General features: G+C 38.8%; 1 protein-coding gene across 23 annotated transcripts in view; it reads left to right on the top strand.

Moving 5' to 3' along the window:
• SOX6 (SRY-box transcription factor 6) overlaps positions 1-17,884 on the top strand; it is a 371,335-nt gene that overhangs the window by 262,198 nt on the left and 91,253 nt on the right. For 10 of the 23 annotated variants that reach the window (XM_021525593.4, XM_077784278.2, XM_021525597.4 and 7 more), the window contains 2 exons: positions 11,677-11,800; positions 17,030-17,128. In XM_021525593.4, the coding sequence (XP_021381268.2) occupies positions 11,677-11,800; positions 17,030-17,128 (223 nt within the window). The remainder of the gene's footprint in view (positions 1-11,676; positions 11,801-17,029; positions 17,129-17,884) is intronic. The other 13 variants (XM_085581448.1, XM_085581446.1, XM_085581447.1 and 10 more) reach the window with 3 other exon arrangements.

Below are 17,884 nucleotides of genomic sequence, written 5' to 3'. Positions count from 1 at the left end.
ACCAGGACATGCCATTGCACCTCACAATTTTGCAAGAATTTATTAACTTAGACTGATCTGTTGGACTCTCTACCACCAAGTCAGCCCTCATTCTTACTCTTAATTTTTTTTTTCTTTCTCTGTCTCTCTTTCATTCATCTTCCAATGAATAAAAAGTGTCAGCACTAACTAGTTCCTACTTTAGGAAAAAAGTAGCACTTCAGCTGCTCCTGCAAATTCTTTCACCCTCTGAGCAGTGATTAATATACAGGTTTAAGAAGAATACTTAAACAAAACCTGGAAAAAAAGGAAAAGAGCAAATATGAAAGCTAATGGTGTACCCTGAGGTGAGCAAAATGCATTTTTTTAACAAGCCAAGCATAGCAAAAAAGCTATTCTACAGTGAAATTAATAATTGCCAGAAAGATTTGCTAGCATTATTGTTGTATCCTTTATGAGAATATGAGTAACATGTTTAAAAAACATGGGAAGTGTGAATCAAAGCCCAAAGATTCAAAACGGTCTCTAATTTTTAATGTGAATTCTATTCATATGCCCCTGGTGCATAGACTGAAATACAGTCTGTGGATAACAACTGCCTTAGAGTGGTGCCACTTAACCTGAAAATTGTATCTGTTCCTCTGGTAGTATGGATTTCTAATTTCCTTTACCATCCTGTTTTAACAAAGCTTTAAGGTAGGAGGGCATCTTAGTGCCACATGTAGTAGGTGCCTGGCTATAATACACGATTTCAGCTCCAAATATTTTCTGAAGGCAAGGTTTGTTTATTAACTGAACCCCATGCTGAGATTCAATCAATCTAATACAGGCTTAGTTTGAACATTCAAACGTATGCCCATACATCTTGGGCATATATCTTACATAATGATGTTGGCCCCAGACATCTTTCTGGGTTTGTTTATGTCTGTTATGGATTCCCCTCATTATCCATGCTGTTTGAGGGATTCCCTATGGATTCAGCCAGTTTATTGCATACTTTTTTAATTTTATGCCAAACTGAATGTTCTGAGTGGCAGCTTGTAGGGTAGCTCTGTTACAGCTTCCTCTCAAACCCAGAGATGAATGCTGTGATTAAGGTTAAATAAAATAATATGGAAACCATCATGCTGCAAAAGGGTATGGAAGAGAATGCCCCAGGAGAGGCAGGAAGGTTATAGAAGTAATGTGAACGATCAAACATTAAAATGTTGACTACTCTTCCTATTTCTTTTCCTTTTTAATTATTATTAACCATTAGAGCAACAACTCAGTGGTTTACAAGATCTTCCTTATTGAGCATCTGTATGCTTAATATAAATTTATTTATTACATTTCACTAGAGTGAAGGGATGTTTGAATATGCCAGTGGCTGAGCACATCTGTGTGTGCACACAACTCCCAGTAACATTAACTGGAGGTGCATATGCAGATCAGCAGAGAATGGAGTCTTAAACATAGAAAGACAAGAGTGCTATGGGCCACAGTGTTCTTGGGAGTCCTGCTCCACTGGAGTGAATTTCTGAGGCTCTCCTCCCCTTCTCATATTCAGTATATAGCACTCATTTAGTTCTTGTAGCAGAGTTTACTGGGAGTAATATATGGCCAGAAGAAACTCAGGCTAAAGGACAGGTTTTACTTATAAAGCCTTTGCATTATGGAAAAGGTTGTTTTCAATCTGAAAACTCAGATTTATAAACACTTAATTCATCAGTTCCCCGTGCCTTTCATTTGAAATAAACAGCCAGCAATATTATTTTAAAATAAGGCAGAAGGTGTAACAAAAATGAAGTAATGTTTTGAGAAATAGGTGATTGATGATTAAAAAACAGAGAGAGAAGGGGTGGGGGGTGTCAGTCCGGCATTCATTAGTCAGGCAAAACTTCGGTTTGAGCATGCATTAAGTCAGGAAGACCAGACAGTGTGTCTGGAAAATGATTCTTTCTTTGAGAAGTAGTCTCTCAAAAATATCCCCTTGTTTCTTAAAACTAAAGGCATCCTTTGACTGACTTAGTTGTTTTATAGCTATTGATGCTAGAGAAAACAAAAGAAACTTTAAAACCTGGAAACATAAACATCATTGAACCATCGCCTTTAAAAGAAAAAAAAAAAAAGGGAGGGGGAGGGGGCTGGTGCAGAGGGGAGAGTGAAAAAAAAAAAAAAAGAAATCACAGTGGATGTTTTCCAGGAGGGCACATGCTATGCTGTGTAAAGGGGGCTAGTGTAACAAGAAGTCATCTATTCTTGATTTCTTGAGACAGCTAGAGCTTTGTGCCTTGTGTAGTTTCTACGTTTTAAGAGCTTGTTCTGTGTAGCAGAAATAATACAATATATGGGTTTAACCACGTTTGTCTCAGCTAGACAGTCTGCTTTGTCAAAGATTGCTGGTACAACATAAACAAATTATGTGTTTGTAGCGCGTTTCAATGAAAGCCTATCTAACAGAGCGGAGATTGTGTTTCGGCAGCTGTAGATTTAATCTCCTACCTGTCAGTTAAAGCAGGCATTTCCTGAGCAGATAAGGCCTGGCTGCAGAGGGGGGAAGCGGCCACAGCTGGACAAAGGGCCATTGTTAGGGGCTCGGAGCCCGCACGGATGGCCCGGTGCGGCCGGGCGGCGGAGCGGGACCGCGGCTCCGCCGTGCGCCGCGGCTGCAGCGCCCGCCGAGCATCCCTCCCCGCCGGGGAGCCCGGCCTGCCCCAGGCTCCGGGCCCAGTGCCGCCGCAGCCTGGCGCTGCCAGCGGCCGAAATCGCGCCCTCGGCCCCGCTGGAGCTGTGACAAATCGGGGAAAGGCAGAGAACGGCAAGATTGGCGCTCCCGCTGGAGCGTCGGGATCCTCCGCAGAAAAGGCAGCGCGGCGGTGTGGTTTCATATCTGAGCCATAGATGTTGCTGGAATTTTAATACCTAAAGTTGGATAAGAAATGCCCACTGCTGTTTTCAAAGATTTCCTGATTTTCTGCTTTATTTAACCATTCTAATGGTTTTGTTTTTTCACAATGGGAATTGTAATATCTCAAGTTGGATAAGAAATACCCAGCGCTCGTTTCAAAGATTTCCTGGTTTCCTGCCTTATTTTACCTTTCGAATGGTTTTGTTCTTTCACAAGGCTTTTGTAGATGAATCATAAATGCTGTAGAAGGTTGAGAAGCCCATAAAACCCACTGGAGTGAGACAGTTGTAGGAAGCACGCAGGCTGTATGGATGTCACTGGAAGTTTACAAACTCCAGCGCTTGCTCCCAAATTTGCAATAATTACCATGTACCAGCGGTGGCAATCACCTCAGTCATACTGTGTAAACACACCAGTTCCTTGGATCCTTTTCTGAGTAAAGACGGTCAGATCATGCCAAAATCTAAGGAATCCTAGGAAGAGATGGAACAAATTAATTTTTGCATGCAATCAGTATTCTGATTTGACTTTGATCTCTAGACACAGGAGTTTTCTGCATTAAGCTAGTTCTCCACATAATTGCCTTTGATAACCCTTTGTGTTTCGATCTAAACACTCCATAAACATCATATGATTTCTGGAAGTTATCTAGGTTACTATTCTGCATTAAATAGCTTTCAAAAATATACAGGAGCAGGAATATTCTCACTGGATGTGAGTAACTCCTTTGACCTAGTCTCTTGAATATTATGCATTTAGGCTTGAGGAAAAGTAGCAACACTTGCCTCTCCTTCTCTTTGAATTTATTCTTCTTTATTATAAATAGTAGAAATCGACCACAGGACTGGGTGGAATGGGAAATGTGTCTCTTTTTTTGCACCTGTGCCTCACCTCCACCCTTGGATCCTGCAAGTGTTGGAGGGCTAAACTGTGCAGTGCTGGCATGGACCAGCTCAAAACTGCTTTTTCAACAGAGCAGGTCCCTGCTCAGCCCTGGCTCTGCACCTCGGGTGGCTCTTGGCACAGCTGTGTGGTGGGATGTAAAGGTTTGCAAGCAGCAGATGACAATGGAATTGGTTCCTGCGCACCATGCATCACCACTTCTGCCCCTGGAATAGAAATCCAGGCCTCTTTGAGGGTCCTCCTGTGTAAACTGTAGCTGTAATACTCTCTCCTGAATGAGTCTTTGAGCTTGAATTAATTAATACTTGTAAAGTAAGTAGTAGTCCTTATGAAGTGACATTATAATGTGGAATATCTGTGAAAATATAGAGAGCTGCTTTAAAAAGAATATGCTGCTCAGGACAAAATTCTTCCAACAGTAAAGAAAATGTCAGAATTCCCATTTTTATCAGTGCCCCCTCTGAATTTCTGATATATTCTATATTTGTTTAAATATGTTCTATTTTGTTGCACCTTTTTTTGTAGAAGGATTTTTGATCCTTTTGATTGAAAGCTGGTTTTGTTTTTATTTTTACATCTGCTGGACATTCTCTTTAAAGTGAAAGACAGTAATTCCTTTAGTAACCACCAGTTTTGTGGTCTGATATGACTTTTTTATACCATACATTGAGGGAATTAGTTTCATGTTAATAACTAGCGATGGTTAGTATTCAAAAAGAAGTATTCTGTCTTGAAAAGATGTGTGGGGAGAAACTCTTCTTGAAAGTAGCAATACTATACACAAATTTTAAAGCATCTTTTACTTTAAATATTTCCACCAACAGGAAATGTCAGTGTACTCCAAAATTTGCACATTCTCGTATCATCATTAAAACATAGCTAATAAGGGATTTCTAGCATAATTTATATTTAGATTTGAACTGAAGTAATGGAGCTTTCGTGTATAAAAAATATCAACAAGTATCACTAGGCTGCAATATTTTTCTTATTTTGGTGTGAATAAGACAAGGTGCAAATGAGAAACATACATCTTCACTAGTCTTTGGAAATATCTGAAATAATTGACTTGCTCAGTCTTCTGTGATGGCTTGGTGACCACTAACCGTGACAATTTGCATAATAGTCAACTCTTCACTTCTGTAGAGATAACTGTTTGTATCTGATTAAAATTAGGACTGTTTTAGTTCTCTTGACTTTTCCAGAAGTTGCAGTAATAGAGATTTGCTGTTATGCTTTAACCAAACAAATGCACACAGGGGGATAACAATATGCTGAGTTTATGCAGATTTTACAACACAAATCTGAATAAAATACCCACTAATAGACCCTTAAGGAGTAATAAACACACATGAATTTTCCTTAGTTGCACTTTAAAGTGATTTTAACATACTACTAGACCTTAACAATAATATTTAATTGACAAGATTATGCATTTGTATGGATTGAAAAGGTGGTAGATCTCTAATTCCAAATGAACCATAAATTCACTTTTGCATAACATGTTTTATTTATTTCTCTATAGCAGAGATGTTCTCCATCCCTCCTAGTGAGAGTTTCTTAAAATACAGACAATTTAAATAGATTTAATTACCATTTATCATACTCCTAACTCCATGAGATCATCCTAAGTTGAGTTCTATATTTCCAGATAGTTAAGGAGCTAGATAAAAACAGGGCAACATAACGAGAAGCTAATAGAAATTAAACGATATCTAGTGTTTGAAACTGTTCTGTTTTCAGTGTCAGTATTTTTCTGTAGCTTCCTTCTTGATTTCTCAAGTAGATGGAACTTAAGTTTATTTAATTTCAAGTTTCAAAGTGGTGAGGAAAAAACATAATAAAAAATAAGGATGCTCTGTTTTGCTATATGATCATGGTTGCAATTTTCACATTAATGTTGTGGCCACTGCAGTAGACTTAAATCTACAAATCATGCTGATGCATTGGACAAATGGAAAAAATGATAGGGGAAAAGAAAGAAAATAGCAGTTGCAATCTTGCAATCCTTTTACAAATTCAATAGTGGGCTACATATTTTTTCCATAGTATTTCCAGTATGAAATGTTCTCACTTTGCAAGTCTATGGTATCTTTTTTACAGTTTATTTGCCAACACTTCCCCTGGGATCCCATTGGCAGACATTTTCTTTGTGGCTCATGTACTTTCACTGAGAGGAAACATTTTTCAATTAGACTGTAGATAATTAGATGGCAGATAAATTAGAACATAATATACCTCCCTATACAGATAGATCTCCAGCGGTTCTGCATTGCTAGCAGGAGCAGAAAGAAGTCTCTGAATAATTCTCAATGTGGGAGCTAGAGTGACACGATGTTCAGTGTCCCAGCTATGACACAGTGACTGGGGGGTCACTTCGGGTCTTCTGGAGCCCATCTTTTTCCAGTTGCCTTTCCTCCTCCTGCCAAGTCACAGGTGCTTCGCTGGGATTATTCCTTAGAGGGGATTTCTCACTGAATCGTTTGGATCCACTCTCACGGATTGCCTTTACATCAGGGGATGTTGGGTGTTGATGGCCATTGAGCCAAAGCCTGGGGAGTTTATCACTTACATTTCTGAGAGCAAAAGGCCCAGCCACAGCTGCACACAAAGCAGCCAGGTTCTACACAACTGAACTGGACACCTCACCCAGCCTGCAGTCACTTTGCTTCACCAGAACAGCACAAATAAAACAATCACAATATTCAACTGCATCCAAAGACACTTAAAAAAATATTGTACAATTCCTCTGCAGTTTTTCTAACTAGATCATTTCTGGGACCATGAAAAGGGTCAGTGATGGCATGAGTTCATAACAATATTGGCAGAGTTGGGGAGCAGATTTAAGCTCAAACCTGCAGAAATCCTAGCTTGTAACTGCTTTTAACATTTACACAGTCCCTCTGACTTTCACATGCTAAGTTTTCATAAAAGAAGTTCCTGCTTCATTATGCAACATATTGTTTGTGTTCTTGTAGCATCCCCCAGAATGGCTTAGTCAAAATAAAATTTAAATTATCAAAACATCTAATATTTCTTTTCTTTCAAAAAACAAAGCCCAACACTAGTTATTGAAATACATAAAAATCTGACAGTGATATAAAAGTAGCAGTGCCATGTATTGCATAGAGACTATTTAAAATGCAGCTGAAGTAAAGACATATCATATACAGGATATTTAAAATCTTGCACTAATGGTTCTGGGAGCACAAACACTTCTTTCAGTGCCATTAGGTCTTATTTTAAAATGAATCAACCTAAAATATAACCTGTTGAGCTATCAGTTATGGCCACTACATTCGATCATACAAACATTTTGAGCAGTCTGAAAATGCACATCTTTACTTGATATACTGCCATTACCTGGGAATCTATTACACTGTAGTTTCTAAACGAGAGACTAGAAAATTTCCAACACATTTTTACTATGGAAATGCAAAGGTCTGTGAGGGCCTAGGTTAAAGCTGTAGTCTGGGTGTAACAACTGCTCAAGAATTTAAGAAGTCTTAGGTAGAAAGTAAAATTTAAACTATTAGAAGTCTAAACCTCCCTGTGAGAACTTACATTCTCACAGTGGCTGCAACATCACACAAACAAAACGTTCTGTTCATCCTATACTACAGAAAAAAAATGTCAATTCAGTAAATTCAAAGATTGGTTTCTCAGCTAACTTGTGATGGAATAGTCTGCTAGATTCAAAACAAATCTCAAGACTTCCACAGTTTGAGAACAGGGTCCAGCAATCTAATTGATTGGAGAAGGGGGTAGCAATAATTTTAAATAGCAAGGCTATTTAATTGTAGGCAATTAGAGCATATTTAGCCATTCAAAATGCTTTCTACTAGTGCTGGATGTAATAAAAAAGAAAAAAAAGCTTTAAAGAAGGGATAAAAATTCTAAAGATTATGTTTGCTCTCGAGGAAAAAGATGGGACTTTTGCTCTTTACTGAAGTAGATTGTGCAGAGAGAGGCAGCTTGAAAAGTTTCATCTTCTAAAGGAAGAGGAATTCATCTGCCATTATAGGGTGGGATTACTTCTGCTCTTGAAACCTGTGATCCTCACAGCTAAGCAGAAATGTGTGAGCTGCTTCTTTGCTTGCAGTGCTGCTATCCTTTTCTCTGAATGCCTTTACTTCTCTACTTGCAATGTTAGTTGTTGTAGATGCAGCTTTGGTTTTTAAAGATAAAACTCTTCCTCCTCTTCAATCTCACTCAATGTGCTGTGCTCCTTATCCAAAAGAGGCAGATCATTTTAATTCAAAGCATTATTTTTGTATAACATATCACTCTGGCTTACATTTTCCATGCCAAACTCTAACTATCAATGACTTTTTAACAAGGAGGATTGTTCAGCCAACTTCTGAGATTATTACTCACAGAACTGTGGGACAAAGCAGTGTAGATTTGCCCAGTTTATCAAACAGGCCACCAGCTTTTATTATTTCAGGGAGAATCAAATTGGAAGTTGCTTCTTGAACTAATCAGGGCTGATTTGCTCTAAAGTTGCTTCCTGACTTAGATCTCAGGCAAGGAAGTGCTGTAATCAGTTCCCAAGGGCCGTCAGAGTTATGATGGGATATTAAAGGAATGGTATGATACCTTTAAAATGTTCCCTAATCTTGGCAGATTTTTGTATTTAACACAGTTAAACCTGAGCTTGTTGTATAGAAACAAAGATTAATTTCATGAGGTAATTTTATATAAGAACATAAGAGTCGAATGTACTTGAGGCAGCAGAAATGAATTTTGGAGAGAATATATTCCAGTCTCCTCCAGGGTTTGTACATTCAGCTGAAAATACAAACTGGCAGAATTGTTCAAAATCAAACATTTACTACCCATCAATCCCCCCCGCCTCTCCCCAAAAACCAAAAAATAACCAAACCCAAAAAACACCCTCAAAAAAAAAAAAAAAGAAAAAAAAAAGAAAAAAAACCCCACCAAACTTCATGAAAGAAAAAATGAGTCCCCCTGAGTGTCTCTGTTTGCATATTAGCCCATAGCATGGGCTCTGCCAAGTTACTCTGACTGACTGCTGCAGATGCTCTTTCTCAAGTATTCTGAGTGAGATCTTTAGTGCAAGTCTTTGGGGACAAACAATAGCACCTGTTCCTCACAAGATAGCAGCCCAGTTAGTCCATTCATGTATCTTTAATGAAGCTCTGGGGCAGATGGCAAAAAATGGCATCATCAACGACTTAGCACAGAGGAGACAAAAGGGGAAAGTGCCGCTCCAACAATGCGCTATTTTTACGAATGGGAAGAGACAGAGTCAGAGCGTTTCTTGGGCATCTGCTCCCGTCTTGGTTTTCAGAAAGACCTGAGGAACATCTCAGCAATTAAAATTTCTGGGCATGTAGCCGATTTTATGAAGTACACCAATCAACCCCTCCTCCTAATTTCTCCCCCCACCAAGTAAAATCAAACCCATCATCTTTATAATAATAAAACTCTCAGGAACAGAAACTGTCAAAAATTAAGGAGTTAACTGGATTTTCTGTGATCAGTGATACTTTTATATTATCTTCCTTTTCAGCGCTTATTTGTGCTTTTCAGTTGACCTGTGCTGAAAATGAACACCTATGTATATAATAATTCTCTGTGAAACCAACACTGATATAGAAATAGCATTTCATATGTGTCAGAGGGAAGACCCATGGGAGGGAATGATGGCCTTTCAGTATGAAAGTTTTTCAGTCTGTTTAAGTCTCTTAATTGTAAGTCCAAACTTACAGCCTAAATGTAACCTACAGTCAAATTATGCTGATTTATATAGACTGAAGACCTGCTCCTGAATTCAGAGTAGGAAGAATAGCAGCTAGAACTTGAAATGGTAATTCCCCACACTTACAGAAGTGCTTTTATTTGAGAATTTAAACAAAATCTATACAATTGAGTTGATCAAAATCTACAGGAATGCATTGTAGGATTTGGTTATGATATGTTTCAAATTATCTTTATGACACAATGGAGTGAAATATTGCAGTGGGTGTGTTTGCACCTTCACTCAAACCACAGCACTCTGATCTCTTCTGTGTCTTGTTAGACTGTGTTGGAGTCTTGTACCTCTGCTGCTCCATGTAAATACTTTATGTGGGGGATATTTCTTATGATTTTGGCTCCATTTGATTAGATGCAATTTAGAAACTACTACAAATTTTTGTAAGTTGTATTGCATTGAATTTCTTCCTGTACAGTTGCTTCTATCAAACAAAGCCTGTTGTTTTTTTCCTTTGCTGTGCTCCTTTAGAGAGGATGTATAGAAACACCAGACAGCAAAACCAGCACCATTTTATCAGAGCTGAGTGCCTGTTTTGGGCACATGGGGATCAACTCCAATCTGACCAAGTTTAATGCATAACCTAAAACACACAGCCAGGCTTACCTCAGCTAAAATGAGAGAAATAGCTGCGTAAAGCTAGTTTCTTTCACGCCCCAGTGCCATAGCAGTAATTGCACAAAGACCTTTTTTATTATAAGTTGATTTTCCTGAGGAATGGATTCAAAAAATACTGTAAAGTGTTTATTTTTTGCTTGACCTTTATTAACCTCCATCTTAGGGCTTTCCCAAGAGAAGAGTTGTTGGTAAATTAACCCTCATAGAGACACACAGTAGCATTTCTGCACTGCATCAATGGTTGTGAAAGTAATGGGGATATGACAAGAAAATTTGGCACTATTTAAGCAATGTCACAGGTCAACATATGGGATTTGACCAAAAAAGTTTTTTAGGAATTAAATGCAAAAAATTGCTTGAAGTGTACTTTAAGTTTTTAATAGTGTTTAATTCCACCGATTTACGGTACGATGAGGGAATTTTTTTTTCTGTCTAAACCCCCATGATTTCCTACATTTACCAGCTTTGATATATAAAGCATTATATGTTTGCTTAAGTGCTAATCAGAGAAATTATAGTCAAACCCTCGGGTATGTCTGGGGTTAAGAAATGATGGATAAAAATTCTTTGAGATCCTAGCCACTGTCTCTGAAACACAGATACTGTAAATTAAGGAACTAGGAAATTACCTTATGGATTTAACAGGCATCATCTTATCACATAATTCTCTATATATTGAATACAAATGCTAGTATAAGGAGAAGAATCTTTTCCTTTGTGCATGTTTGTGGTTTTTCGATACATTTATTACGGTCAAATTAAATTTGATATAGTAGGTTTTGTTCTGAAATGGTCTCTGAATGCAGCTCCATAATTACCAAGCTACATGATAGCACATAAAGCTGTAAAACTGCTTAGACAGACAAGCAATTTATTTCTTATAGTGAGATGTGTGTGGCAGAGTATGTTAGTTTGTTTAGGATCCAAGATGTTGGAGCCTTAAATCTTAAGAGTTGTGGTGTTGACTAGAAGGCTCTTTAGTACTCTGGTGAGATTTTGAAATAACATACCTGAGTTGATGGTATTTATGTGAACCATGTTGTAAGATCTCAGAATTAAAATTTTCCTAAGGTTGCTAAAATCTGAACATCAAAGTAGATACTGCAGTGTTAGTTTGCTTCTAAATGCTCATCACTGTGTGACCAAAGATGAGAAAACCTGTGAAAAACTAATAGAAATACATATCACACTACTTTTAATAAAAACTTTGTTTTCTACCTTTTTACCTTGTGCCAGGCCAGGGAATACTAATTAAAAAAAACCAAATCAATGTAATAGAGAACCAGGAAGGAGTAGGGAAATGTGCAGCTCACCGAGACTGTTACACCTTTGACACTGAGGGAAAACAATGTTTGTGAGGGCTTTGATGTGATAATGTGAAGTTGGCAGGGATTGCATTAGGGTGAAGGTTCTGGGGGACTGTGTGAACGCAGGAACACTATCAGTGCTGGAGAAATACCTGTCAAGACAAATTTGTGCTATTTCTGATCAGAGGCTCTCTTCTGTTTAGCAGGTTCAGGGTCACATGCCTCCGCTCATGATCCCAATTTTTCCACACGACCAGCGGACACTGGCAGCGGCTGCGGCAGCCCAGCAGGGATTCCTCTTCCCCCCAGGAATAACATACAAGCCAGGTAAGCTCACAGGGATGCAAGGCTTTGCACATTTTAAGACATGAACGGTAGCCTCTTGTGTGATCTGTCGCATACGGATGATACACAACAGGCATAGCTGGTTGGAAATTATGTGGAGCTTTTGCAACTCCACTTGAAAAAATACTTCTGGATTGAAGGAGGTGGGTAGACTATTGGTTATTAAACATCATGATTTTTTTAAACTTAATTTCCACAAAGTCATTTATTTTAAATGTAGTAGCCCGCTTGCCTAGCAATTTGCATCTGGTCTGCCCTATACAACCTACATGTCTTTAATTAATTCTGTTATCTTCAGAATATTTGTGTTTCGTAGCAAAATTTTTACTCTTTTGTTTGATTTCAATTTGGTTAATAAAAGGTTTCAGTAGTTCAGTTCCAGTAATCATTCAGACTCCTAACAGGTCACATAACCTTGCAGTGAAATATGTTTTGAGATGATTTAGCAAATGTTATGATTTCTTTCTTTTTTTCCTCTGAGTTTACAGGACTCCTGGGGAATTCAATTAGGGATATAATGGTTTGAAGCTACTTTCAGAGCCTCCTTGTAAACAGGGCTTTAAATGTTTAAAGACACTTTGCCAAAGGAATTCAATGTAGGAAGATATTTAAGTAAATAAAAGTCAACCTTATTTTCATTTGTACATTCTTTGTAAGTGACCTCAGTCCAGAAGCAGCAACCTTATTTTGCTCATTAATAGTATTCTCTGTCAAGCTGCCTTTAGCATATTAACCTGATAACTAATAACTACAAATCATAAGTAACAGGGTTTTTTTTATTCATTAAATTTGAAGCGTACAAAGTAAAGCATTGATCCTGCTCCCACTGATATTAGTGGTGCTTTTGCTGTTGGCTGCGACAGGAACGGGGTCAAATCCAATGTAAAGCCTCATAATAGATGATGTAAACAGCATGCTAATTAAAAGCCAGGTTGAACCTAGAATCTTTTCTAGCAAGTTTACTTAGTATTAGATGAAGTGAGGCCAAGCAGGATTTCAGCAAGTATTTCCGTTTGTCCCACTCCCTTCTGTCTCTTTAGTCCAGAGATGATCCTCTTTAAACACAGATTTTTTTTTTTTGTCTAGCTGTCTTACTTTCAGGTTTTGAAATCCCAAAGTTCTTGTCTGATTTGACTGCACACCCATCACTCCCCTCACAACAGGGACCAAAGACAAAGGGTTGCCACTTGTGGAAATTGCCTAAAATGCCCTGGCTAAATCTTCTCACAGACAAGAGAAAGCACATGCTTTCCTTGCTCCTCCTGTTTTAATCTGAGATGCTTTCTGAGTAGTCACTGTTAGTGACTCAGCTGATGGTTGTGCTGCCCCTGAAAGGCATTAAGTTCAATCATGTTGTGTTAATTTTGGCTCTGTAGAGTTCTTGATACAAAAATGACTGAGGAAGAAGACTTACCAGCACATTTTCCTGAACATGACTTATTTTCTGGACATTTTCTGCAGTATTTCTCATAGTACCTATCTAACTTGATCCCACTGAACTCCTAACAAGAGATGATACAGCTTTAGGGCATTTCCTTACTTCCCAGCATGCAGAAAGAGACATGTGTAACAAAAGTTAGAAGAATGAAATGCAGGAAGTCTAGGCCTAGATATCTTGGAAAGCAGTGAAGCTGTTTGCTGGTGTTAGTGGTTTAATTCCAGATGATGCTAGGAAAAGTCATGATTGTCTGGTTATAACCAGTGTCTTTAAATAAGTTAGAATTTATATCTTTATATATATATATATATATATATATTTATATTTTTAATATATATATTTAATTCTACTGCATGTGTGGCAAAGGTAGCTGGGCAGGTCAGTAGCTTCTGTCAGAGACATATTATGATAAAAAAATGCTGTAACTACACTTGGTTTTGATTAATTCCTATTTTTGGCACTCTCGGAACAGTAGTTAAGGAATTAATGAAACTGGAGATTAAGCTATACTCTTTCATAGAGAGGGTTCTTCAAAGTCATTTCTGAGGAATATTTATGAACTTGACTGATACTACCTGTAATCTTTTATTTTTGTGAGAAATGAAACTTTCACCTGCCGAACTCTCAGGTTAGATCTGCTCATACCTCTGAGGGAAGACAGGATTAACCCATCAGATGCTTACCAATTTCTTTTAGGTTACAGGTTTAGCTTCTGTTGTATTTTATTGCATTTTGACATTGGCAAGACTGAGTTTTGACCCTGCCAGTTTTATTGACATGCAGAAAATACAGCGAGAGGCATTTCAATAATAGCAGTGGTGGGGACTAAGTATGTTTGAAACTGACTGTGTCATTTAGGGAATGTCGAATATTGTGTGCACAGTCACTAAATCTGCTTTGCCTACAAAACAGGCTAGATATAAGCTGGCTCCAAAGTGGGAGCAGTGCATCAGTGTTAGTGTGACAGGACAGCCAGGATGAGAAGTCCTGCCTTGGTGTACAAGCAGGGATATGATTACATGTCCATGTCCATGTAGAAATATCTTCCTGGGCTAAATTTGGAACCAATTTCATGGCTGTTTAGTTCAATGCCAAGGTAGCACTTAGCAAAAATAAAACTGTTGCAGATTTGCACATCAGTGTTAGGCTTTGGAGGAATAAAATGGTATTCTTTAGCAAACTAGAGTAGTTTGTACACTCAACTGAAGGTCCTGTAGAAGAGAGGAGCATTTATTAGGTTCTGAGGCCCTTCAAGTATATGTCTTGCTGCTCATGAACTTCTGAGATCACCAAATCATTGGGAGCAGGAAACTTAAGGACCTGCTGATATACAGCTATGATAAAGCCTGACAGGAGAAACTTTCCTTCTGCCTGGCAGAATCTATAACACTGAGGTGGCTGTAGCCCTCCCCCCACAGTATTTTGGAGCTCTAGGAGGTGAAACAGGACAAAGTTAGCAAGTGCTGATGACAAGTAATAATTGCATTAGAAAAAAAATCCCCAAAGTCCCATGCTTCCTTATGTATCTCAAAGTCATGTAATATAATTTTCCGGCATGGTAAGTACTAATTGAGAAATCAGAGCTGCATAGACCACCTAATTAATTTTTTATACATATTTCAGTATTTATACTGTATACCGGATTAATTAAAACTTTAGGGCGCTGTGCATCTCAAATGACTGTTGTGACTATTGACCTGCAGGCATTTGACGAGCCTCGTAGAGTACCTGGTTGTGGGGGTTGCCATTTATTCCAGGGGGAAGCTGAGAGTGGCAGCTGTTAGGAAGCCAATACTTGCCCAGAGATGCTACACAGTTAATAGAATTATTTTGCATTCCGAGGAGAGCAAAGCAACTGAGCTGGCTTTCTGACTGTGACCACTACAGTTACTGCTTGGAACTGGTGGGCAGCATGGGTACCATTACACCTCCTCTCCCACTGCAATTTTCCCTTCATTTCCCTAAAAACATGCATCCAGAAAAACTTGGTGGGCTGGAGTATCCTTGAACATGATTATTTTGTCCCCATTAGGTCAAGAGGGCAAGGCAGTGAGTAGGAGGAGGAAGATAAGGATAAAGGAAGGACAGTTCCCTCCTCCATCTTTCAGTAACTTAAAGCATTACTTCAGTCAAGTTTTGTGGCTGAGAGAGTACAGGGAAGCAGGATGATGATGGAGCAATGTTAGGTAGGAGCCAGACCATAAGCTGAGCAGATGTCAAACAGAGAGTGGGAGGGCTGATGTCCATGCCAATTGCATAATGGCATTCCATGAGACATCAAAATGTATGATCACTTTTGCTTAAAAATGTCCTGCAAATATTTGGTGTTGTACCATTTCTTTGCCATATCTGGAAAGTATCTCTCAAAAAGATTATTGAAAATAAGGATATTGAGTAGAGTAAAACTTAATTTAGACAGGTTTGTTGAGTGATATTCTGCAGTGTATTTTCAAAGCTTTTTTTTTCATGTTTCGTACAAGACTGGTATAAAGCCCATTACTGGAGTGGCTAAGAAATAGCCCCTATCTACCTACCTAGAGCATTTAGCTTTATGCACAAATATAACTTACAAGAGATTTGGCTATGCTGCAATGCAATGTGAAAATGGAAACTGATTTCCCAGGCTGGTGGCAGAAACAGAGTCAACATTCTGGCCTGATTTCTGCTTCTAGTTGCACTGGCAAATCAGAGAAAGTAATATTATTAGGGAAAGGATGACAAACAAAACTGTCAGGCTTATTGTCATCAGGCTGGACTTCAGAACATTCTAATAGTGTGAAATATTTGTCATCAAACTGATTAAACTCCTTGATTACTGTAGCTAATCCACATAACTCAGACAATCTTAGATGTGCTGGATTTCTCCGATATCCAACATTGCAATTTCCATTTGGAATAGGTCTTTCCTATAAATTTTTCCTAACGTTTCCTATAAGTTTTTCCCAAAGCTTTAAGGTGGTTTGGATTTTCCATATCTAGTATCTGGCAGGTGCAAACAGGAGGCACACACCAAATCCACTGGGTACTGGGTTTCCTGTGTGTGTTTTCATGGCTTCATGAATCCTTTTTCTAATGGAAATTCCCCAGGACTGAGTTAAAGGCTGTCACGTGTTCCCTGTTGGGTTTTACTTGGTTGGAACAAGGACTTTGAAACCTCGGGATTTGTTGTAGCAATCATATGTGCCTCAGTCCTAAATAATGATGTAAAAGCTGGAAATGATGGCAGGCAGCTGGATATTGTCAGGTAGGACTTTGCAGTGAAACGTGCAAATTTCATAATTTTGCAAACACTACCTGCAGACAGCAGATTGTGGGGGAAGCTGGTTTTGCTGCAACATGAGAATGGCAATAAAGCAGAGCTGCAGCAAACCTGTGCAGGACAAAGGCACAACTGAAGCAGTGCCATGGGACAGGGGGATGCTCCACAGTATTTCCCTTAGTCAGTTAACTCTGTTTCCGTCTTCCTCAAGCCTGATGGCTCTGGACAAGCAAAATTCATGCCCCGTGTGGGAATACTGTGGGAGTGTCCATCTCTCTCCCTCCACTATCCTGACAACACCTGAGGTATGCTTTGCCCCATCTGTCCATTATGTCTGGAAGGATGGAGCCCTGGAACTGCTGACTTCTTGCAGCTCTTCCAACTCCATTTCCTCTCATTCCGTGAGTGTGAAGAGACAGATTTTACAATCCCAACATGGTGGGAGCATCATCAAGCCAAAATCTTTGTAACTCAGATGAGGACAGGCAGCTTATGTCTTACAATTGTGTTTTAGGAAATACTGATAATAAGGCAGCACCTTCCCCCTACTCTGGGTCTCACAAAAGCCAGACATCCTTCTTTCCTCGCAGCTCACAAAGTCTTGATCTGGAAGGTAAGTCTATACATCCTATAAATAAAGTCTGCTAAGCTTCGTCTCTTCATCCAAGACAAAAAGAAACATTTACATTATTTCTGTGTAGAATAACGCAGCACAATTGCTCACTGCTTTTATTCATTTGGAAATGTTGCTCAACCTGACAAACGAAACAGAAGTCTGGCATAATTTTCCATGGCTTGTAAACACCAATTTATATATAAACAACAGCAGCCAAATGTAAATAGACAATCAGCACAGCAAGGAGATTGAAAAGATCAGTTTGCAAAACATGACAGATTTTCTTCTTCCAGCATTCTTCTTACTCCTGGTTATCAAAGGCCAGAACACACCAGCACTTGAGTCAGACCTGTTTGAACATGTCCTCCTGCCTTTTGTACAAATTTAAAGGAATGGGTCCTCACGCAAGCATTTCAAACTGAGAAACAAATTGGGAAAAAATTGCTGAAATACATTGCCTGATTTCACACCAAGGCAGCTATGGAGGAGCTTCTTGATCCATTCTTGCACTGAGAAAATGAGAGGGGGAAATATGTACGTCTGTAATTAAAACTTACAGAGCACTTCTTGCATGCTCAGTTTGCTCAAGGGAGAAAGAAGTACCTTTGCTCTGCTTTTAACTCCTCAGTGTCAACAAAATAGTCCAGAGCTGAAGGAGTAATAATTTTCTTTCTCAACCCAAAGATGCTGCTGACATACAAGGACTTAGCCATAATTTAAGACATTGAAGTGAGGGTGAAACGGGGCAGTATT

This window comes from Lonchura striata, chromosome 5 (genome assembly GCF_050655825.1).
Source record: "Lonchura striata isolate lonStrDom1 chromosome 5, ASM5065582v1, whole genome shotgun sequence".
NCBI lineage: Eukaryota > Metazoa > Chordata > Aves > Passeriformes > Estrildidae > Lonchura > Lonchura striata.
This window is presented reverse-complemented; position numbering and strand designations above follow the sequence as displayed.